The following is a 24,217-nucleotide window of genomic DNA, read 5'->3' as shown; positions in this document are numbered from 1 at the left end:
CAATATTATATCCTCATGTATGAATTCATTAGTTGCCTTATTTAGGTCCCTGTGTCTATAACTACACAGGGAATTTGTTTAACCCTAATCCACTCACATCTTTATCAATGTTTCCAGAACCGTTGAGCTTGATGTGTGAAGTTCACTAATTACCTTTGACCAGAGCTGTTCAGTCTTTCCTTTTTTATTGACATCTCAACTTGAGGTTGGACAGTAGCTGCTTTTATATAGAGCCTAACATTCAGATTAGAATCAGTTTAAAAGACCAAACAGAGTAAAAATGCTCCATAATAACACCTCATCAGTTTAAATAGCTTGTTGCAAATGGATAGTTGTTATCTATAAACTGATTAAAATAAACATTGTCCCATGTAAACCATATACCCTGATTGTTCTACGTCTGTGTTCTTTCTGTGCATGCCCACCATCTTGATATAAATGTGTAGTGATGTGTGTTTCTCCACTTATCAAAGATGGCGGCTTCTGAGGAAAAACACTGCGCTGCGTAGATGATACATATCCATCTTCGGGATAGGGAGCTGATCAAACACATGCCAAAAAAGATCAAATATCCAAGGAGGAAGAGGAAGGCATGATGTAGCATCTCAATTAGCTGTTAACGCCAGACCCTATTAATCCCATCCCATGTAAATAGTTGACCCAACAATCTTCAGTCGTAATTAAGATATATTGTCTATGTAAACATAGCTGGCATTTCTAAGTAGCTTTAACATATATGAGAGTAAATCGACGGTAAAATATCTGACGAATATCTAAGTAACTTTAAAGTAGTGGAAGTATAAACTCTGTCAGACCTCCTGCTGTTGTTTACCGCAGACAGATTGACAACACTGAAGCTGCAGTTAAATGTGAAACCTGCACTTCAAGGCTGATTGGTCTCCATTTGTAGTTCAGTCAGGAACAGAGACTTCTCCCCTTGGACCCTTCGTCTCCTCACCTCCATTGTTATCCTTTTATCCTTTTTGGGGTCGCTCCACATTTCCTACATCTCACTTTCTGTCTTTCTATCACCAAATCTTATTCTGGTATGTACCCGCTATTAAGTCATAATATATTTATTTCTCCTTCCAGCTTGGAAGCAGCTCTTATCACAAAATGAGTGGGTATCATAATTGCTCCTCTTATCCCACCTCAGCTCAGCCCACTGCTTACACACACACTCACACAGATACACACACACAAGCAGGCGTCGTCCCTGGTGCTGCGTTATAACCCATTTAGGTACACCATCTTGTCGTTGCCCTTCAGCGGCACAGACTCGCCGCTAATGGCCACCAGGTTTTTCTCATTAGTTAATTATGTTTTGTGATAAGGTCCACAGCTTTTAGCTGTTAGCTGAATGGCTTTTAGGCTAATAGTAACTAATCATCTCTGCAAACAGACCTAAATTGTCCTTTTTTTGGACTTGTTGCTTTGTTGTGGCCATCTATTGTGCCTGGCTGCATCCTTCACAGACAAGCCGGTGTTTGTCTTAGGGCACTCTTCTGCACCATCTCATTGCTGTGTGACTGAGGTCAGAGGCCAGTAAAAAAAGATAAAAAGTCTCCATCAGAAATAATGGTGGCGCCCACTGATCTATATGCAATCACACTTTTACCGGTGGCTGCCCAGTATGATTTTCCTCTCAGGTTGCTATTCCGGTCTTCCAGTCATGGAGGTGTATGTGATTCACAGATTTACAAGTTCACAGGGAACACCTGCAGCAGCTTCAAACTGTCACATACATACACTGATTTGTTCCCCTCAGAACGCTTGCCTGGCACTGATTTGATCCATCGAGATCTGATCAACTTGTCCCATCCCATTGTCTGCATCTTTTGTACTGTCACAGTCAATTTATACTTCTTTGTTCTCTTTGGAACGATTCTGGCGTGAGTCACTACATGTCCATTGTTTGCGTCGCTGCACAAAAGCATTGGTTCCCAAAAAAGGATGCAACAATGATGGAGGGTGTCAAATGAATCATGCCTTCAGTGGCTACTCTCTCCATGCTTATAAATTTGGGCTGCAACCCAACTCTACATAGTCAGTATTGGATTGTCTTTCTATAAACCCAAGGCTTCAGTGGCAAACAGATGTTGTTGGTGCTGGATTTTCCACTAGCAAAATCTTTCTTGATTTTTCTTTTCTCCCGAGTACACCATTTTTTCCAGCGCACATTGAGCTATCTGCTCCACTTTTTCTTTGCAGCACAATGATGCATTGAACTCGTGGTGCCGACGCAATATTTAAAAAAAATCTTCAGTCCAATTCAAACCTCTGGGGTCCATCTGCTGTTTCTTAAAAGATAGAGTGAACACTTAAGAAGAGATTTTCTCTGCTCTCCGGTTTACCACTCATACTTAATCATGCTACCTCGTCATGGCTGCACCGTTAAAGCAGTCCAGGAGCAGTAGCTCACACGACTCATCTCCAGACCTAACACTAAAAGACACCCCTTTCATATGCACAGCACTTTACACATACATGAAGAGCTGTAAACGCTTCCCATATGGTAGCATCCACACATTTGTCGGCCCGCCTGCGTTAGTTAAAGAAAAAAAAAAAAACGATTACAGCCAGATCGCTGCCAGTAAAAAGAGATTATGGAAATGTAGTGAGATTTATAACATTATTTCTGGAGAGAGTGCTGAGATTGTGAAATTCATACAGTGCTGTCACGTCCATGCCAAGTTGGTATCAGTCTCACATGTCAGAAAAGAAAAGGCAGACTTTACTTAGCCCTAAATACAGGGTTCGTACGGGTGCTTGAAATCCTTGAAAGTACTTGAATTTCAATGTTGTGTTTTCAAGGTCTGAAAAGTGCTTGGATTTTAGTTTAAGTGCTTGAAAGTGCTTGACATTATAAATCTGTGTCTTTCACAAAATTGGGATCAGACTAGATAATTAATTTCTGAAGTTTTTGCTATTATGAAACATAATTTTAGATGTTTACAGCATAATACAGTGTACATAATTGTGATAAAAAGTGAAGAAAAAATAATGAGTTTATATATTCCTGTAGATACGTATTTTACCCCAGCAATAAGGTGCTGGAAAATCTTAAAAATAACCCTTAAAAGTGCTTGAAAAGTGCTTGAATTTGACCTTGAAAAATGTGTACGAACCCTGTAAATAGATGGCCTCTTTTTATAAATCATTGCATCAGAGGTGTGTGGATACTGCTGTCTTATCCATGTGTCATCGTCATTGCTGGACCTAACTAATAAGTGTACCTGTAGGTTGCATAAGAACCCTGATGTAATTATGCACGCTAACGAAGTAAGCAACATAATTACTTTTTTAAATTAATCCCTAATTAAATCAGTTTATTTTCATATAATGTCAAGTTCCTCTCAGGATCATATAGCACTGGTGCTGCAGTGTTATAACGTTCCAGCTGCACACGTTTAAAATATGCAGTTTTATGTCCTTATTTCAGCAAGTTCCTCAAAACGGTATTGTGTGGTCAAGTGACAGAGCGTCTGACGACTCATACAGAATTATCACAGGAGCAAAGGAGGATCTCAAGTGACCTTATTATGGAGTGACAAAGTCTGTATGGAGAATACAAAGTGGATGGATGGATCAACAATATACAAAATACTTACACGGAACACTTCTGTTTGTTCCCTGTTTCCTAAAAAAATTCAGTGTTGGTTCAATTTAACCACAACTCCTTTACCATGTGTTTACTGTTGACCCAATCTGAAATCATCCTGTGGTGTTGTTCCTGGACCATTATTGAAACTGACCAAGCATATATTTGTAATGTTATAGCTTTGCGACTTAAAAAGAATGGCCATAAAAATATTCACGTGGGAGAATATATCCTTTGAAACATGTGTTTAATGTTGTAAAAGGGTGTATTCTAACCCTAAACATGTTTTCCTAAACCTAACCAAGTATTTTCATTGCCGAAACCAAACCAAGTATTTTTTACCTAAACATAACCAAGTATTTTTGTTTCCTGACCAAGTATTTTTGTTGCCTAAACCTAACCAAATATTTTTGTTGCCATTCAGCTACAACAGCTTGCTCTAGGATTGATTTTCAACACTCTTTTGTTAGTTGAAGTGATGGTCCTGAAACAACATAGATCATGATGTTCTACAAACAAGAACGACATGGCGATGTTAGATAGACATTATTGTTGTGATAGTGATGAAGAGGGTCCCTCCCATGGCCTTAATCAATTCCTTATTTTGACATAGAGAAGGATTATTTCCCTGTAACCTAACCAAGTTGTTTTGTGCCTAAACCTGACCAACCTTAACCGTAGTTTTGTCTATGTGTTGTCCTAAAGTGCATACACCAATGACATATTTGGTCATTTGGCTTAGAGAAAGTTAGAAGCATGAAAACAACAAGGCGACATTGTTTGTTGGTTTCTTTGTGCAAATCCCACACGTTACTTTATTTACAAGAAGTGGAAGAAAGGAAGAGGTAATTTCAGTCAGATATGCACCCAATATTTGAGCTATTACGTAACTCGAAAGTTACATAAGAACAAATATAGCGTGACACTTCACCACAGGTTAAACTGCAAAATAAAGTAGTGCTTTGATTCATCCATAAAAGATAGTGCACTTCCCGATTGCTCTGACCTCAAAATCCATCAAAGTAATGGTGCAATCTGGCGAGACAACAAGCAATTTATGGGGGTTCAAGCCCTTTCCCCTCACATCATCAAGACGACTCGGGGATATACCCAACCTCTAACGCTGCGCTGAGGCTTTCATTGCTTTTACTGCTAAAGTGTTGTTGCATCACAGGAAAAATGGCTCAGCTCGATGTGTTCAACTCATCTCTGCTGTGATGTTTCATGTGAAGAGACCAGTGGGAGGACGTGTAAAAATGCATAGCAACAGACTTTTCTCTCCTGTTCTCACTCACACATGCTCACAAAGGCGCATTAACACACACACATGCACATGCGTAGACAAATAAATACACGCCTGCACTGATATCACACAAATGTAACCCCCTCAACACAAGGCTCTGTGGAATAATAATGGCCCCATATTAAAGATTACACCCTGAGGCAAGTGATGTAAATGGCATCACACAGCAGGAATTAGCCTGAGTTTGTGAATCCCCAGCAGAAGTCGAGGCAGAACATGCGCTGCTGCCAGCCCAGCTGCACTGCTCGTACAGGTCATCAGCTCGGTCTGAAAACTGATCCTCACTTTGTGCATGTGGGTGTGCTGGCATTTCAAACTCATACCCCTTTCACACTGTGCATAACGCACTAACACCCACTAACATCTGGCATTTGTCTTCATAAAGAGCGGGGAAAGACTACAATAAGCATTTGTCCCCATTGTTGTGGCTGCGGGTATTTAATGGCTCTGAGCGACAGTGATGGAAACATGACACACGGATGGACACGTTCATTTTCACCCCTTTCCCAATGCGATGCTTTGACACCTGTTGAGGTTCTTTGGTACTTAAATTCATTCCCATCCATGACCGTTCCAGCGCTGCTTGATCACCGTTCACTAGGCGTTGAGTTAAAAAGAGACTGATTAAGAATGAGAAAAGTAACCACCATAACCATCTTCGGCCTCCATGCTGCTTTCTGCTGTCACCTGTTTTACACCCGTTTGTGAAGTTGGCACACTAGAAAACAACAACAGATTCACACAGCAGCCATCTTTCTCTGATGTCATGCTCAGGGTGGGAAGTAACCCCTCAGGAAGAGCACCAGGCTCTGATGCCAACTTTTTGTAGTGGCCAAAAAGTGTAATTACAACGCCATGTGAACATACTCGGGCATAAAGATTATATTCCTCATAAGTTTACAATGTGAAAGAGGCAGCTGTAAAGCCGTGGATACAAGCGAAATGATTCCTTTTACTATAAGAATGAGTCATTCTGTCAATTTCTCTTAAAATTTTGAATACCTAGAACAGCTGCATAAATGAATCTCTTTTCAAGGTAGCTGGGCACTAAACTGGAAGTTACTTTTATACCTGGGAAGTCAAAGATGTCCTTGGCTTCATGTGCCACTGAACACCTTTCATAGAAATTAATAGGACACCATCTCCCATTGCTTTATCCAGATTTTAATAAAATTTTATATCCATGGTGGGAGTCAAATGTGGTATATCTGACAAGCCATCATTATTTCACTGCAACTGAAAAAATATTACTGTTTGATGGTTTACACAATACGAGAGGAAAGGCGTAAATTAACTCTCAAATATCAGCACACATCATGGACAAATTGCAGATGTGTTCAAATGGTAATGTTAGCTCAGTAGTAGCTGAATGCTAACATTAAATAATGGGCTATCAAATATGTTGACACACATCTATTAAATGTGTTGTTTACCTTGAAATGTGTACATAGAGATTTTCACTATCCATCATTTTTTTCAGTTTCTGATCAACAGTGAATATCAATCGCCTATTTTTAACAGGTGTGCCCACGTTTAAAAAAAACTTGCATGTGAGCGCTCTTCAGCCACTCCTAATCATCTCACCTGATCACATCCTTCCGTCAGACCAGATCATTTATGTTAAATCACAACAAAGATGGGGAGGCTCATGAACATGGTATCCGTTTCTTGCTGAGACTCAGGATGGTGCCTGCGCAGCGGCGTAGAGTGCACTACGCCTGTTGAAACCCTGCAATTCTATTTCAGGCCATCCCACACACAGTGGGAGAGGAGCAGAAATGTGTCACCCTTTAATTACAGCTTTTCAGGTCCTTGTGAAATTTTGTGCATCTGTAGGTAAGAGAGTCCTACTTTGGATTTCAGGAACACACCTCCAGCAATTAGCACATCAGGCACATGAACTGCAGATTGGCTGTGCATGTGTGTGTGGCCGGGTCTCTGTGTGCTTTAATTTGTTTGATTAAAGCATTATTGGTTTATTCGCCTGTACTTTTGGGATCCGCAGCTTCAGCACATGAAAATGATGTCCTTCCAGCTACAGATGACAACAAGGCGTGAGTAATGCGGATGGCCAATTGGAGTGTGTGCTATGTTCCCAATTATATCACCACCAAGTATTGTCACCCACTCTGAGCTTTTCTCAGCCTGTTCTGCCAGCTGAACTGTGGAGCCGTATTCCTAAAGGGTCAACCCCTTTCAATTAATTTCTTGTTAGTCTTGATCCAAATAAGCTGCAGTAAGAATTTAATCCTCATAACTGGATTATGAGCTGATTAGTGCAACAAGAGAGCTGTTTGTTGTTGATATAAAGGGTTACACAACTCTGGATTTGATGGCGTATTGACAAGCAGATCGGAACCTGATCGGTTAAGTAAAGCTCTGACGTTAGAGTCAGAACCTTGTTAATTTCTAGCCGCCAGCAGGAGACCAGATCTGACGACGTTTTGGCTCTTTCTGTGAGTGTCCTTGATAACGATTTTTCCACGCAGACCTCAGAGGGCCATTGAACACACAGCCACACACACACACACACACACACACCTCCCCCTCTGTGAGCATTAAGAAACAAGATGGAGGAATGAAGGACGTCGAAGTTGCTTGAAAGATCGCTTTAAAAAGGATTTCCAATCCTTCCCCTCCGCGATAACATCTTCTCTATCTTCCAACCTCCTCAAACAAACAGACACACACACACACACACACAGACACATCTCCTGCATCTCTATTCCTACATTTAGATAAACGAGAATAACATATTTCCTGTGGAGCCTCTTGCTCGGTTGCCATGCTGTTATTGAGTTTTTTCGCTTTCATTACATGGACGCACATCAGAGTTGGGGCGAGGGTGACTGTATTTACTCAACCAGCCTGACTCCATGGCGACCAACTCCCGTGCCATTATCCTGTGTAGAAGGTTACTCTGGCACACTCCCACCCTGCTGCGTGTAATAATTCCCCTCATCATCAGGGGGCAGGCTGGGTGTGAGAAGGCAGTCTTTCAAGTATGTGAGTCCCTCTAATAACCCTTTATTATTAATGACAGATTGCTGTGAGTTCAACAGGGGAGGGGAGAGAAGGCCAAGGGTTGACATTTTGGGCTGTTGTAAGTCCAGTCGGACGCTCACGCACCAGCGTTAGTGGAGCAGTAGGTCACTGTTTCAGTCCTTTACAAGGTGCTTTGTTGTGCCACTGTGAATCTGTGAAAACACATTTAATTATTTGTGAAAGGATATCAAATTCAAACAGGAATATCATTCTTTTTCTCTTTTTTTTTGAACCTCAAGATTTGTCACATTTCTGTTTGTGTCCAGGAGTGTTACAGAACACACACTCAGCCCAGAAATGCCAATCATTACTGCACTCGCGGAGGCAGTTGAAAGCATCAGGAAACTAATCGAGGTGGAGAGTAAGGAAGCCAGATTTCATCCATCTGTTGTCCTGTAAAAATTGATTATATCAGTCGATTATGTAAGTGAGGAACGAGATGAGCCAGCAAATTAGTTTCACAGTGCAGCAACGGGAGTATCAACAGTATCAGTCGATGAAAACGAAGCATATCGGTTTAACAGCCCCGTGTTTGTTTTGTAAAAGCAGAACTACAATGTGATGAACATCCAAATCCTCTTGTTCCACTTCGAGACAACTCCAAGGTTTTTTTGTTTGTTGCAGTGTAAGGCTTAGGTGGATAATCACCATGAGAAGAGCTCGAAGAATGATACGAATATTTGTGACACAAGAAGGAGAGAGCATAGGGAGAAGCACGTCTAGACGAACAACAACTTTAAAGCAACATTATGTAACTTTAACCTTAAAATAACCTTTTGGACGGTACAGTTTCTTGTAATAGGACGAATGGTGTCTCCACCCCTCTATCACTTGTTTGTGCACTCCTGTGGCGGGCGCCAAATCGGGCAAAATGTCAATTTCTACATAATGTGGCTTTAAGAAACAAATATTGGCGAAGGTAAGCCTGTTAATCATCCGGTCTATATTGGTTGTTTTTTTATTAACTCTCAGTTTTGGATTTTGATTCGTCTCTTGGTATCTGTGGATCATTTTATTGTCTAGCAGTGTCTGTTAAATAACTGAATAAATGAATTGGGCCTGGCTAAAGACACACAGGGAAAATAAGTGACGGGATACCAAACGTCCACTTTCTCAGGCTTTTTATTTACCAGACACATTTGCATTTCAATTTCTCAATGATCGACCTTTATGTGCATTATATATTTGTCTCCCAGGGGAATATTGTTGAATTGTTGTGCAAAGGGTGCCTGAAGGCAAACTAAACCTCTTCTTTCACATAAGGAGCATAAAGACAGGAGGAAGTAGAAAAAATGTATTTGTTAAAGCTCTCCACTGTGCTCTGGCTTCGCCGACGCTGTTGGAAGTGGTAAATTGCCACCATTATCAGCAGAGGAGGAGCGAACATGTGATTTTAAAACCTGCTGCATCTGATTTCAGTTTCATACAAATAGTAAATAGTTTAACAGCGTTCACAAAATCCTGCACGGTTGTTTGTTGCCATATTGCTGCAGTCCACAACAGACAAAGGATGATTAATCGCTGTGTGTTGGAATCATAATTCCACACAGTGTTTGTTTACTGTGAAATAATTGCCTACATACAGCAACGAGATTAGCTGACAACCAAGAACCTGTTGAGATGATTAGTATCCTCTTTTGTTCGGCTTTTGTGTGTGAAAGGGGGACGCAGGAGTGAGCACGTTCAATTTAAAACTCATCACCGGTGTTTTTAATTGAAGCCTCTAATGTTTAGTCGAATTTAATGATTGGATTTGAAGCACTCGTTGATCTTGTTGATATGAAATGTCCGTGACTGCTTTCTCTCCATTTTTGTGCTGTTCTAAAGGGAGAATCTGTAAATGTAGAGAGAATCTGGTCATTTACCAACCAGTTGACTGCAGACATACTGTATAGTGATAACAGATAAGGAGATTAAAAGTCAGATTTGTGGTATCATTGCTATCGCAGAGAGTCCGTAGATTTTGACAGTTTTTTTGCTCTCACTGTGAAGAGTTAACGGAGCCTCGGTCAGGCTCTGTGCTTCATCCGAGCACCTCCTCTCATGTCAGCTTTTACATAAATAAGAGCTTTTTCTCTCCATCACTCCCTCTCCTTCTCTTTCTCTCATGCACACCCACACAGAGCCTGTCAGAGGCACATGAGGATGGGAGGAGGAAGGAGGGAGGTGGGTGAGGCATGACACGTGAAAAAGGGAAAGCGATGCTCTTAACACTGCGTCTACAGCTCTCTATCTATTGTTTCTCGATGTTTTTTTCCCTCTTTCTCTCTCTCTCCTTCTGTCTCCAGATAGCGTATGTATTCAGGACTATTTTTCTCTTGCTGAAATCGGAGCTGTTGTGAATTTTTACACGCAAAGCCTCTTCTCTTTGTTCTGAAAATTACCCAATTACCCAAGATCTTCTCTCCTCTGGCTCAGAGATGTTGATTAATCTCAGTTAATTTATGTGTAAATTAAGACACTGCTAATTGGATCTGAACTGAAAGAGATGCAAATTATGGAGAAAGAAAAAATAAAAAATCAGATTCAGCGAGGGTTTGCGATGCGTAAAACACGCTATGCCCACAGGCGTACAGTACGTTGTCCATTATATAACTGTACCATAGTGTGTGAGAAGAAGAACACTAAAAGATTCATGTCTCCCAAGGACATGAAAACATAGATCAGGTTCTCTCTCTGTTTGTAATTTATTGCTAAATCAATAAAATCACACAGTTTTTCAGACACTGTAGTAAATGGGTGGTGTTCGAGACTTTGCACACCAATCGGTTGCCACGGCAACTTGCAGAGTTTTTTTCCAACTGACCTACAGTTAGCTGCATGCTGCCTCACCGAGGTACAGCGTGGATGATATCTCCTCCGTATACTAGTCCTCTGTACCTGGTGAAAGTAATAATCCGTGCTGAGTAATTACAAAATCTGTATTCCCAAACAAAACCTGTGTTTTGACTGCGGCAATTTGACGACAATTATCTCAAAGTGAGATTCTCTGAAAGCTGCTGGCTGACAGATTATATATACCGTGCCTCATAAAGAAAAAGGAATTAACTCTGCTTGAAATGTATAATTTATAAAGTATATATAATGTGGCTGTTTGGACACTGATCTACAGATGGATATGTTGAATGTTGGAGTGAAAACAGATCTCTGCAAGGTGATCTTAATGAGTTAAATACAAAATAAATGTTTCATCTCCTTTAAAAGGACGCACTGTAATCATCACTGGTGGACATTGATTTTAGCAGCAACGTAATTCTTGAAGTTTGGGACGCTGTCCGGTGTTGACACATACACACGCATTTCTTAAACCCATGTGGTTTTTTCAGTGTATCTTTGGCTTTTCATCCACATTTAAATGGCATTCTAGGTCACAGAACACAGACCTTCAGGGAAAACTCCCTCTAGATTCAGAAACTCGGGCAGAAACAGAGATTTTTTTAAGAAACGATGACGCATACACCCACGTTCGCTTCCTAATTAGGTCTTATCAGTGTATGTAGCATCGCTGGAAAATGTGAACTCCGATGATACTGTTGAGTATTGGAGATGGAAGGCCTAAAAATTGATGGAACGGATGTTATTGCCAGAACTAAAGTAGACTCTTGGATGAGAGGTGAAACGTCTTCTTCAAGTAACTGAAGCAAGTCCAGTTGCCAACATTACAGCGCTTTGAATAACCGTGACCTGGATGACTGAGAACCTTCATCAACATCTCATCGCCTAAATTTAAAAAGACACAAACAGGAATTGAAAATACAAAGAAAAAAAAGAAAAAGAAAAAAGAATAGCATTATCCAGGAAGATTCTGTGAAGAGCAGTTACATTTTACTGCATCATCAATTTTGCTGTTTTCAAGAGAAATGATGTGTTGCCATGGTACCGGCCTCGTTCCTGTAACATATGTACTGACAGTAGAAGTAATTTAGGTAAAGAATATGTAAAGTGTTAAAATGTTCCCCTCCCCTCTTTTTCTGGTTTTGATATGCATTTGAATAACTGTACTTGTGTGGTTAAGCCTAAATTGATTGTAAATACAGCTGTATCTGGAAGATCAATCTTTTGGTGCGTTAGTATTGTGTCAAAACTCAATACAGCTCAGGGGATGGATAAATCACTGAGCATTACTTCTAATACGTAGAAATCAATCCTCAAGAAAATTGAAATCTACCTAGAGCAGAATGTGCAACCATGACACTGGTGATGGAGGCCAACAAAAGACCTATAACAACCCTAAAGGAGCTTCAGACTGAATACAGTTAATTGGGTCAAAGCCACTCTCACTTTGACATTCAAGGGTTTTTTCTGTTCACCACTGACACAAAAGACACATTAAATCTTCCTTTGTAGACCAAATATAGACTACAATAAGGCATACAGACAAGTAAAATTGTAACCTTTAATGAAATAGATATGTGGACTGCAGTGAGAAAAAAGCAAATGACAGAGAAATTAAAAATCCCTGCACGATAATACTTATTTTAATATACAGAGAAGACTTGTTTCTGTTCAGTTCCAGCAATATTCACATTCTATTGTAATAATTCTGATGCAATTATTCATGCCTAAAGAGTGACCCTGCAGAGAGAGTTTATCATTCCTCCTCAGATCACCGTCACAATTTGAAAAAGACACTTTAAGTCATCAACGCGAGATGATTCTTTCCTCCAAGCTATTCAGGGAATGTGAGCCGCAGCAAGGCACGGGAATAATTGATGATAATTAGGATGTCATTGCGGTTTAAAGGTCAAATACTGAATAAGAACTAGGGGAAAGTCCAGACAGATTTTTGTAATGATTGTAGACTACATGTTCAGCGGAAGGTCAGAGGCTTTTTTTTTTTTTTCTCCAAGCCTTTAACTCTTCCCGGTGATTTCACTGATTAGTTCCTCCTATCTGGTTGAAAGCGTATTGATTGGAGGACGAGCAATCTCTCGGTCCTGGCTGTATCTGCTGTAGACCTTTTCACACTGTTAATTACATGATCCTAATCCTGTCAAAGCTGTTCACAGATACACCAAACCATCTCTGAAGGCACTTTTGGTGGGCTTTTTCAACATCTCACAGTTAGAAATTGAATGATTAACATCAACACAGCACAACGTTCTATAAACAGCTCATATAAAATAATACTACCATGGATTAAAGGGAAGGAACTAATTGTTATACATGATTTATTGTAATTATCTATAATCAGTCATGAGAGTATTTACCAAAACATGTTAATGCAGCTGCAATTAACAATGGGTTAACTTCCAGGATAGCAAACAAATCAGAAAGATAAACTCTTCTTCTTTCTAAATGTATCACTGCTTCTTTCTGAAGCATGAATTACCCGAAAAGCGTGCCTCCTCCAGGAAACAGAAGTTCACAACTCGCTTCTCCTCTCTCCTTGTGTTGCTGGGGAAGAACAGAGGAGTGTGTTCTGACTAACCAGTCGAGTGTGTATTACGTCAAAAAGTCACACACTCATCAGCAGCCTTCTGTACCAGCTGAATGTGCATTCAGTCAAAAGTTGGGGTGTAAAGACGACGACTCACTACATTGAAAGTGTTTGACACCAAGGCTGTGTCTTTGTTTGAGAATGCACAGTAGAGACTGAGAGTACATCTTAATAAGTGGGGTGTGAAGGGACCATTAATCGAAGCACTGGTGCAACACAGTGATGCTGTCGTTCCCTCCATCTAACAATGTGTACGCGCAATATGAATGTCACATGCTTCACCAGGGTTTGCATAATACTGGGCTGGAGAGAAAGAGGATTAGTCTAACTTATTTTTCCACGCAGCAACAACAAATTGGCTACTTGATTGTTCACATATTACACATGATATAAAACCTGGCTTAGTGAGAAGATGGCAGTTCACTCCTGCACACTGTCCACTGCACTAACTCACAACATTAATCATGGCTTTATTTCATTTAGGCGCCCTGGTAAGCCATGTCACAGAGCCAGCATGCACAAATATCACAGCCCCAGCCGTCATTAACATAATTCGTTACACCTGTGGTTTTTCCATGGTACGACTTGTCAAAACGTCTCCTGTGAAAAGGGCCTATTAGAAATGTCACATTTTTTGTCACAGGCCTTCATTAAACGTGATTTACCTGGAGTTTAGAGGGTGAGATCATCGCTGTGGTCAGAAGCAGAAAATAACCCACCTTGCTCCCCCAAAATCCATTGTAAGTACACATTTTGTCTTCTGTGTTTAACACTTGTAAACACAGAGAACAAGATGCTGTGGCTTAACGAGCAGTTTGAATACAGAGTGGAGCCATTTCTAAATGAACAACAGCTGCGCCAGTGGACATGGGCAGCCTCTTCAAAGTCCTGTCATAGCGAATTTGCCAGCTTTGTACACTTGCATATATCTGAACGAAACTCGGTTGCTATTTGTGTAGTTTGTGGCTGGCTTGTTAGCATACAGGATACAACATGTAAATGAGGCAATTGTGGAGCCGGAGTAGATCTTATATTTTGAAGGAAGCTAGCTGTTTCCCCAAGCTCTCAGTTTTAGCCAAACTGAACCCAGTCTTTCTCTCCTCTGACACCGTTCAGACATAGAAACAATCATTAAAAACATTGTTTTTTTAGATCTAATTTTGCACTGAACTGATTGGTATGAACCAGCAGCAGACTGAACTGAAGACTGTCAGAAAGCAGTGATATGATAACATAGCTTAACGAGAATGGCACTAAGTAAAGTGCATACCTCTGCCAAGGCCCCTTTTAATTAAATCAAGCCTAATCCGATATCAAATAAAACATATTGAAATCCGCTAAATCCAGATTTTTATTTGGGTCCCCATTAAATTGTACTCACTCATAGATACCAGCCACATAAATATGGCTCTTTTTTTTCATCAAGATCCATGAATTATTATTATATTAAGTCCTGTTTCGCAACGTTGAGATCCCTCCAAAAGTTAATGGGGTCTTTCCTGGTCCAAGACCCATCCTCCATCCAAGTATCATGGAAATGTGCAGTTTTTGTGTTATTCTGCCGACAAACAGACACTCGTGAAAAAACATACAACTTAGTTAATGACTAAGAATGTTTGAACTTAAATTATTAAGTGAAATTATGCTAATGGAACTCCTTGGTAGTCACCTTTGGTGCAGGACCATTCAAAGGCCAAATGATTACACAACTTTTTATAATTTTAACTCTTTTTTTGTAGAGATTTAACAAGCGAGATGTAATGTGTTGATCAGTGAGCTTTGGAGGTGCTGGTGGTTGAATTTTGTTCTGAGCCAGGCTAGCTGTTTGTCCATATTTCCAGTCTTTATGATTAAGCTTAACTAACCAGCTGCTGGCTGCGTCATTGTAATTAATGTACAGATGTGACATGCCAGATGGTTTGACATGCAGAACCATCTGGAAAGGTGCTGCTAGAAGCTGTTAGGAATAGGGCAGGCCCTTTCAAGAAGTACTTGGCAGGTGATTGGACGGACCATCTGTCAATCACCGTATATCAATCAGAAGCGGAAGTGCCACCAGCAGAGCCAGTTTGTAAATCAAACTCTTACTAAAGCCAGTCAAGAGAAGAGCGAAAACATCCCTTCCATCAAGAACAGCCTCCAGTGACTTCTTTAATGAAATATACTCTGCAATTCTGATACAACTGATGCAATAGCAGCTACGCAAACCTCTTGAGGAGCTGCAATCGTTACTTTCAAACGAACAGTTGCTCCCCTTGCTGGTTGTCACATCTTGTCAAACCACAGTCATGGCCGTCAGTAGTTCCTCGTAGGATGCTGGTTGGTTCATCCGCTGTGTGCTCGGCCACAGGAGCCTAGCTTGAAGTCTGGCGAGATTGATTTGCGAGATCACAGGATCACGTATCCGTCTGCCTCACAAGGTAAGTGAGTGGTATCAATCATCGCTTGTAGCCCTCGGCAAGAAGAGGAATAGGGGTAATCCCAAAATGTCAAAGTATTCCTGAGTAGAATGCAAATCAGCAAAATGATTCATAATTTCCAACTCTTAATATCAATATTCTCATGTTACTACCCGGAAGCATATTTACTAAAATGATGTAATAAATGTTATATTTTGTTTCAGCGCACCGATCTGATGTCATATCAACATAAGTCACATTTGAACTGACGTCTAACTGGTGCAACAGGCTGCAGGTTTTTCCAGCAGGCCCACTCAGTCTCGAACACAGCCTCCATACACTAATGAAGAACAGCCTCAGGCCAGGCTAGAGGCTCAAGGTTACATACCTGTAATCTCTCTTCACAAAGAAATCAGCAGCACCCATCTTAGAGAGATAAACAGTACTCAGCTCTGCTTGGATGGAGGCTGACTCACTGGCTCAGTCTGTGGAAATGTCTGCTGTTCCTTGGCCACTGCTTAAGCTCTGTTTTCCTCTGATTTCTGCTCTGTGGGAAATGATGTTGCTCTCTAAAAACTGCCTGAAAGGACCCGTCTGATGGTTTTGGGAGAAAATCATTTCAGAGGAGAAATGTCAGGGCCAGGTTCACAGTTTCTCTCTGACCATCACGCTGTTGTTTTTGTCAGCTCTGACCTTGATACATGACCTACAGACAGAGAAAAAAAAAGCAGCTCATCTGATGTCTCACTATTCGGTGCTGGCGTGTTTACACTGATCACATTATACTCTGATTACATTACAGCAACCTCAGGAAGTTCAATAATCACTATGGGGGTTTTTCAGATTAGGTTCTGACATTGTTAGAAAACCACATTTGTTTCTTTCAGCTTTAAACTAACTGACTCTAATATATTTCCACTCATCAGCTTTTCAAAATAACAAGCCATTAGATGTAAACAGAACTCATTCTTGCTCTCCTCGCTTGCCCGCTGGATCTTCGAGTTGCCTGTAAAATGAGTTTGCATTTCATTTTCATACTTTAGTGGTGAAGGCGATACCTAGTGCTGTTAATTATTCATGTGTCAGTAATGTGTGCAGCTGTTCCCATCTCACACGGGAAGGAGGAGGAGAAGACTAAATTGATCTCTAATCCATACTTTCAAGTAAGGCAGTGAATGCAGACGCAGCGGTATCTGCTGGTAATGATGTCTCGAGACTGCATCGTTAGTGAGATCTGATGTCGGGCTGCATCTCTGTTTTTTTAATCCATATATATAATTTTATGAATGCGCTTCACAGATCTGACAATGTTAGACTGTCAGTCGTTCTACCACTTCGGTCCAGAGTGAAATATCTCAACTGCTATTGGATGGACGTTCATGGTGTCCAGAGGATTAATGCTATTAACTGAAGGGCAACTTGACTTTTACTCTACTGCCACCAGGATGTTTTGTGACAAATGTAGGGACATGTTGTTTCGTCCAGTCATGGGAAGATGGAGGCCACTTTGTTGACGGTGCTGAGGTGGTTTCTTTGAGTTTTAAATTGCTTTTCTCAGCTTTAGGAAAGTTTTTACAAATATAAAACCTCCCAGATCAAAAATACATAATAGAAAGAGTCATAACCAACCTTGTTTGCATTTCAACCGATTCACAGATGTCTCTTTTATAAAGGCGGCCTATGGGAAAAAATATATCTTTGGTCCACAGGGGGATTTTTCATCAGGAAGTGGCCACCAGGTCAGAGTGAAAGCAAGGCTGAGCGGTACCCTACAGGGTCTGGTGCAAAGGTGTTTATTGGACTTAACCGGGCTGGTGGTTAGTTAAAGAAAATGTATATCAGCACATGAGTGCAGGATGAGTCACTTTTCACAATTTTCTCTGAAGTTCCAAACCGTAAAATCCCATTAATGATACCAACAAATCTATTTTCCACCACTGCTTTGCCTGATATTAGTGTATAGATACATCTTGACAATACCAAACACCTGATGTTTGCTTCTGCACATGGCCCACTTTTAAGTTGGCTTCTTAGGGAAAAAGTTTGAGCACCCCTCTTGATAGACCTTGAAAGCATTTTAAACACCTAGACCATTAATATTTTTTTTCTTCTGTGAATATGTGAGAGCGAGAAAGAAATATATGTTTCCCATCACTATTTTTTTGTCCCTATAGCCTCCTCCAGTGCGCATGATGTTTACCACTGCAGAATCTAAATCTGCACACCACACCTGTAGCCTGGAATACTAATGAGACGACTACCAAGACTTTGCGGTCTCTCAGATTTTTCATGTTTCTCTCTCTTGTTTCACTTGACTCTGCCTCCTTCCTCACTTTCTTGCCGGTTTACTCTACAGGAATACCTGTGTCCACTGAAGCGGTTTGTGTAGAAGAGCATGTTGTGACAGCCATGTCTCTGGAGATGGAAAAGACCATCACCAAGCTGATGTACGACTTCCAGAGGAACTCCACCTCTGATGATGACTCTGGATGTGCACTGGAGGAATACGTCTGGGTTCCCCCCGGCCTCAGTCCTGAGCAGGTATGCAAGCTCACTAAACCTTTCCTTTTAAGTCACAGATATTCAAGCTACACACCCCTTTTTTATGTCTCATCAGTGCTTCATCAGCTAATGCCTAGCCAGACTGTATCAAATTGAACCGGATCGGTCAGAAGAATTTAATTATGCAGACGATAAAGCATTTGTGACTCTTTCTTAATGATCCTGAGATGGAAAATTCACTGATCTGAAAACAAGAAAATGGATCGTTATTGTTTTTTAAATCTCCTTCATGGGGTTTTACTCTCGTTGGGTTGGAGGAGGGGAAGAGGGAAGGGGCAGGGGATGACATACAGATCACTGAGACTTAGCTGTCAGGCTCTTCGTGGAAGAATAATTGCACAGACATTTTTCAGCTGTCAGCGCTACAGCTGACACTGCGTAAGAACCAAGTTTGCAGACAGACAGAGCGACAGCCATAACCAAAATCATGAAAAGGAACCACGGAGGGATTAGCTGATTACACTGAGTGATGAACAGATGTGAAGCAAAGAGCGAATTTGAAGTTTGAAGAATATTGAAGTAAATCAAGCCTTTATATATTCTGTTTGAAACCTGTTACGATTTGCCCTCATTTGACAAGTTAGGAGCGTCTATATCCGCCCTGCTGGCTAACATGCCAGCCCCTGGATGACTGATGCATCATGTCGCCAATAAGATTTCAAATCTGTAAATACATTATTCAAATGCTTTTTAAAGCCCTAAGCTTGGAAATATGCAAGTCTTTGTCATTTCTTTGTATAGGAACTTGTTTTGACTATTTTATATGCACGTAGTTTATGTAAATAAGGAAATAAAGAACCACAATGAGGTTAATGCTCCTGTTACTCTCAAACAGGAGTATTTTGCACTCAGTCAATGGCATATTTAATTAGGAAAACATGTGTTAAGGGTTTATTTTTTAGTGATATTGTAATTGAAATTGGACCATGTAAGACTATATAATGTGGATCCATTGTGTTTTTCAGCTAATTGGGGCAATTATAGGACACCTGCAGGCTTACTTTTAGTAAGAATTAGTAAATTCAGACGAGAGAAATTAATCAGTTCAGTGTTCAAACTCCTATAGATCAACAACAGAAGCACTTACAGAGTTTCTGATTATGTGGGAAATAATTCAGACTATAACCTTTCACATATAGAAACCAAGCTGATGATTTATTTTCTAATTAGAGAAATATGTCACTTTGGAATTGTAGACGTATTGTAATTTCACCGTTTAGTGAAGTCTTTGGTTACGCTTAGCCTCAATTTGTTCTGTATTTTTGTGCATCCCGTGAATTTAAACCCAGAGGAATGGAAGTAATTTGCGTCAGTGAATGTTTGGATGAATCTAATTGAAAACGTGCCGCAATGTGTTTATGCGTGCAGGTTTCACAATTCCCTGCTTGAACTCATTTGCAGTTTAAATGCCTTTTAATTGCATGCATGGCCAAGCTTATGCAATCGACTGTGCTGCCGTTGTTTTCCATCAGTTCTGACATAAGATAAACACAGTCCTGCTCAACTGTTTTGAGTATCAACAAACTGTCTTTATTTAATAAGGGCAGCACTCTGGTGCAACAGGCCTCCTACAGTACTGTTAACAGATGACAGAGCCGGGTTGATAACAGTCATTTTCTCCAGTCAGCCATCTTGACAGGATACTGAAAGAGGCTGCAGCCTCTCTCATCCAACAGCGGATGAAGGCCATTTTAGCTGCTTATTCCTCTTTTTAAACACACTCATTATTTTAGGTTTCTCACCAAACAACATTATATCAGCGACACGCATTTCATGTAGCACAGTTCATTGAGCTATCAGAACTGAAAATGAAAAGGTTGTGTCAGGACTTGCTTCTTAAAATGTTTTCATTCTCCAACCTATTGACAAAATCTGCAAAACTGTGGTGTCTCTGACAAAACTGCCAGATTGTAACTGTATTCATAGGTGACGCTTTGCAATAACCATCATTAATAATATTTGATTCAATTTTAGGTAACTGTTATTTTTATGTTAACAAACAAGGAGTTATAACCAATTTTTTAGGCATTGTTATTAAGACGTTGCAACTGATATTTATAATACCAAATGGTTAATAAATACTGTCTTTTATCTGGTGTTTAATGGCCACTATAAAGTTGCAACTGATGTTTAAAAACCATTACAGTTGCCTAATAAATTGTTTATAAATGGTTTGTAATGTTAAACAGTTGTTTTTATTCAGTGCAATAACTATTAAACTATTGAAATTATTAGCTCATGAAACGATTTGTCTATCAACATTAAATTATGCATCAAAATATTTCACCTCAGTTATTTGTCAAAGCATTTTTTAAGCAGAAATAACAAAAATGTAACCACCTCACTTTGTGTTCGTGTTCACTCGACCAGAAATCCTTTCTTGATTAATCGAGAAATTAGTCAGCATTAATCAATCATTAGTTGCAGCCACACATTAGTTTCCCATGTTTGAGCATGGAGCAGTTAAGGAAGGTATCACAGCTGAAGTGTTTTTGCAGCCTGATCGACAACAAAGAGAAAATTAAGCATGAGAATGAATATTCAGTGATATACTTGTAGCTTTTAAAGTTTACCTGTTGCCTAATCTTCCGAGCTCTCCTCATCTGAAGGGGCAGATTCTGGAGGAAAGTTCCTCACCTTAGATTACCCTGATTTACAGAACTGGCACAAGGTTCAGTTTCACCCTTCACAATGTAGAATAAACAAGTGAGTGGGTTACAGAGAATCTGTGGGGAAGCACTCAAAGACACCACTGCCTTTCCATCATCCCCACTGATTATGTAAATTGGATCACAACAACTTCAGCAAAATAGATCTTTACACTGCAATGAACACTGGACCACTTTATGTCAGAGGGGTGTTGTGCTGCAGAGACAAGTGACAAGACTGCTTTCCATCAGTTAAGTGTTTACTTCAAAAATCAAGGTTCTCCCCTATTTCACCTGCGAATATGCACACGCAAAGGTACTGCATCATGAATTCTAATTGCAATAACGGTGTGAGTAACTGAGGTTTCCTTTAAGCTCTGCGAATGTTAGCTGTTGGAAAATTAAAGAAACTGATCCTGCTCAAGGTTGTGTCTGTAGCAGCACAGAGCTCATCGTGCCGTACACTTTGAATCCCACACACAGATTTTCAAGGGAAGCGATGGTAGAGGGCAAAAACAAAACAGATTCTGATGGCATGAAGACCATGATAAATGCATTTGAAAGTAATTTCAGACTAATCGAGTGAGTTTGTTACCTCAAATTAATAAAATACTTTTAATTAATTTAATTCAGCAAAATGAACAAACAGTGACTCAGCTACCACTGGCAACTCTCTATCATACTTGATGTGGTTGTAATCAATATTTTTACACTAACAATGAATCACATGACAACTTGTATGTAAAGGGTGAATCCACAGAGAATTATTACTTAACTCTGCAGCTTTCAACAGCAGAGTGTTTTAGCTCATTGTTTTGAATTTTTAAGCTTTAAAGATAAAATATGTAAGAATTGGCCTCTTGTCAAATTTATGCGCAAAACAAATAGGGAGCAGCATATCACCATACCAACCGCTAAGTAATCTCAGTTAGCTGTGCAGCTAGCTTTTTCAGACTTGGAACTTGAGAACCAGGGGAGTGTTATTGTTTACACAGCTGGCAAAGGAGCTTTGGATCAGAACAGGCCAGGGCTAGCTGGTTAGCATGCTAACCTCAGTTGACATCACTGCAACACAATACGCAGACATTATAATGTCATTTAATAAACCTACCTTACACTACAAGTCCATCATCAAATGGCAGACAGACAAAGTTAGCAACTAGAATAGTGGCAGCTATATAGCTCAGGACTGGTGGAGACCAAAAGCAGAGCTGAAAAGAAGAGTTAATATTGAATTTACCTTCATCGGATGGTAAGAAACACAACATGAAAGTAATGCTAATGTTGCTTCGTAGCCTCTCTGCAAGAATGCTAAATAAGCAAACAAGTTCACCATCCTTAAAAGGTGATAACATTTTAGTGATGTTTACAGCTCATTTCCCCAAAGTGGGAAAACATAGAAATCAGTGTTTTTGCAGAAAAAAACTCACTTAAATTCTCATTCAGATCTCAAAGTTTCCAAAAATATCAAACTGAATTTAAGGGAAATGTTCATAGAAAGATGTACAAAACATCAAGATTTTGTAATTTGTGTTTTTCCAGCCATGAAAATGATTTCCATCCTTGGTTGTAGAATATTCCTTTGTATAAGCATCAAACAGCTTGAAAGATGTGTCACTCTAAGGTCAGTGTTTGAACTGTATGTTTGATGTGGTTTGTTTCAGGTGCATCAGTATTATAACTCCTTACCTGAAGAGAAGGTCCCCTATATAAACAGCCCTGGAGAGCAATATCGCATCAAACAACTGCTTCACCAGTTGCCACCACATGACAATGAGGTAACGCCAAATCTCTCAAACACATGAACAGTTTCTTGCTGTTTTTAATGGTCTGATGTTTGAATTAATTTGACATGTTAAGCACCTTGCTCTGTGAAATGTGCCATATTAGATGAACTCAACTTAACATGCTGTCTCTTTGTTGTTATGACTTCCGTTCAGGTGCGTTATTGTAATGTGTTGGATGAGGAGGAGAAGCGAGAGCTCAAGTTGTTCAGCAACCAACGGAAGAAGGACAACTTGGGACGAGGCAGCGTCCGTCCTTTCCCTCTCAATGTGAACGGGGCCATTTGTGACAAGGTAAAACCAACAATAAGCCTTCCTTCCTTCCTTTCTCCATTTTTTTTCCACTCATTGTGGATACCAAGGGTCAATCCAACAACTGTAGAGGCTTTTTACTGTCTGAAGAAATTATATTTTGTATTCTATGTGTATATTTCAACCCATGTTTTATTTAATCGTTTTCTTGGTTTTGCCTGCCTGGGCTTCTTTTTGATGTTTCATCAGATAGATGAAACGGATAAAAAGCAGAAAACATTTCAATCTTGAAGAGAAAATAGTTATTTCAAGTACCATTTTCTCACTCGCCCTTTCCACAGCTTTTAGTTTGTATTAATCTTTTTTCTACCTCTTCTTTCTCTTTCTTTTCCTTTTCATCTCCATCCCTCTCTACTCCTCTCATCTCCTCTCCTTTTGTTTCATTTCCTACCCTCTCTTCCTTTTGCTCTCCTCTCCTACAGTGCGGCGGTCAAATAAACGGTGGGGACATCGTGGTTTTCGCTGTGAGGGCGGGTCACGGAAAATGCTGGCACCCTCATTGCTTTGTCTGCGGCATGTGCGAGGAACTGTTGGTGGATCTCATCTACTTCTACCAGGATGGCAAGATCTACTGTGGCCGGCACCACGCCGAGAGGCTGAAACCCCGCTGCTGTGCCTGTGATGAGGTGCGCTTGTCTGGGCCTAGAGCCCTTTGGGTTGGAAATGGCTGAATGGTTCATGGCTCGGAGACTTGGATGTGGTTGAAGCTGGTCTGGAGAGAAAAGATGTCTCAGTGTACTTGCCATGCCTCACAGAGTCTGCTTGTTTTCTAACAGTGATGTGTGGCAAGGAGGCCTGAGATAGCAATAATAATAACCCACAGTGTGCTCAATAATTGAAGTCGAGTAACGTTTGTTTTCCTTTTAGAAGATTGAAATGAAACAGTCCGGGCGTCTGTTTTATGCATCATAGGTGGATTTTTTATTTGGCTCAAAATGTTTGATTTTCTTGAACACAAAAACGGTTCTGTACTGCTGATTTGACTTTCACATGCTTAACTTATCAGTGTTACTTGACTAATTGTAAACCCAATGTTTTTCTTGTCTTTAAATTACATAAGGCAGTGATTCCAAACCTGAAGTGACTCCTTGGTGGATCAATACCCCACTTAGACAAATCAGAG

At 40.2% G+C, this 24,217-nt stretch overlaps 1 protein-coding gene across 7 annotated transcripts in view; it reads left to right on the top strand.

Annotated features, from left to right (window-relative positions):
* Positions 1-24,217, top strand: part of LOC115584813 (prickle-like protein 2) — a 47,248-nt gene that overhangs the window by 16,306 nt on the left and 6,725 nt on the right. For all 7 annotated transcript variants that reach the window (XM_030422593.1, XM_030422599.1, XM_030422598.1 and 4 more), the window contains 4 exons: positions 18,145-18,329; positions 22,663-22,776; positions 22,939-23,076; positions 23,517-23,720. In XM_030422593.1, coding sequence (XP_030278453.1) covers positions 18,198-18,329; positions 22,663-22,776; positions 22,939-23,076; positions 23,517-23,720 — 588 coding nt within the window. In that variant the 5' untranslated portion in view covers positions 18,145-18,197. The remainder of the gene's footprint in view (positions 1-18,144; positions 18,330-22,662; positions 22,777-22,938; positions 23,077-23,516; positions 23,721-24,217) is intronic.

Source organism: Sparus aurata, chromosome 7 (assembly GCF_900880675.1).
Source record: "Sparus aurata chromosome 7, fSpaAur1.1, whole genome shotgun sequence".
Lineage (NCBI taxonomy): Eukaryota > Metazoa > Chordata > Actinopteri > Spariformes > Sparidae > Sparus > Sparus aurata.
The sequence above is the reverse complement of the archived record's forward strand: the minus strand, read 5'-3'. Positions and strand labels throughout refer to the sequence as shown.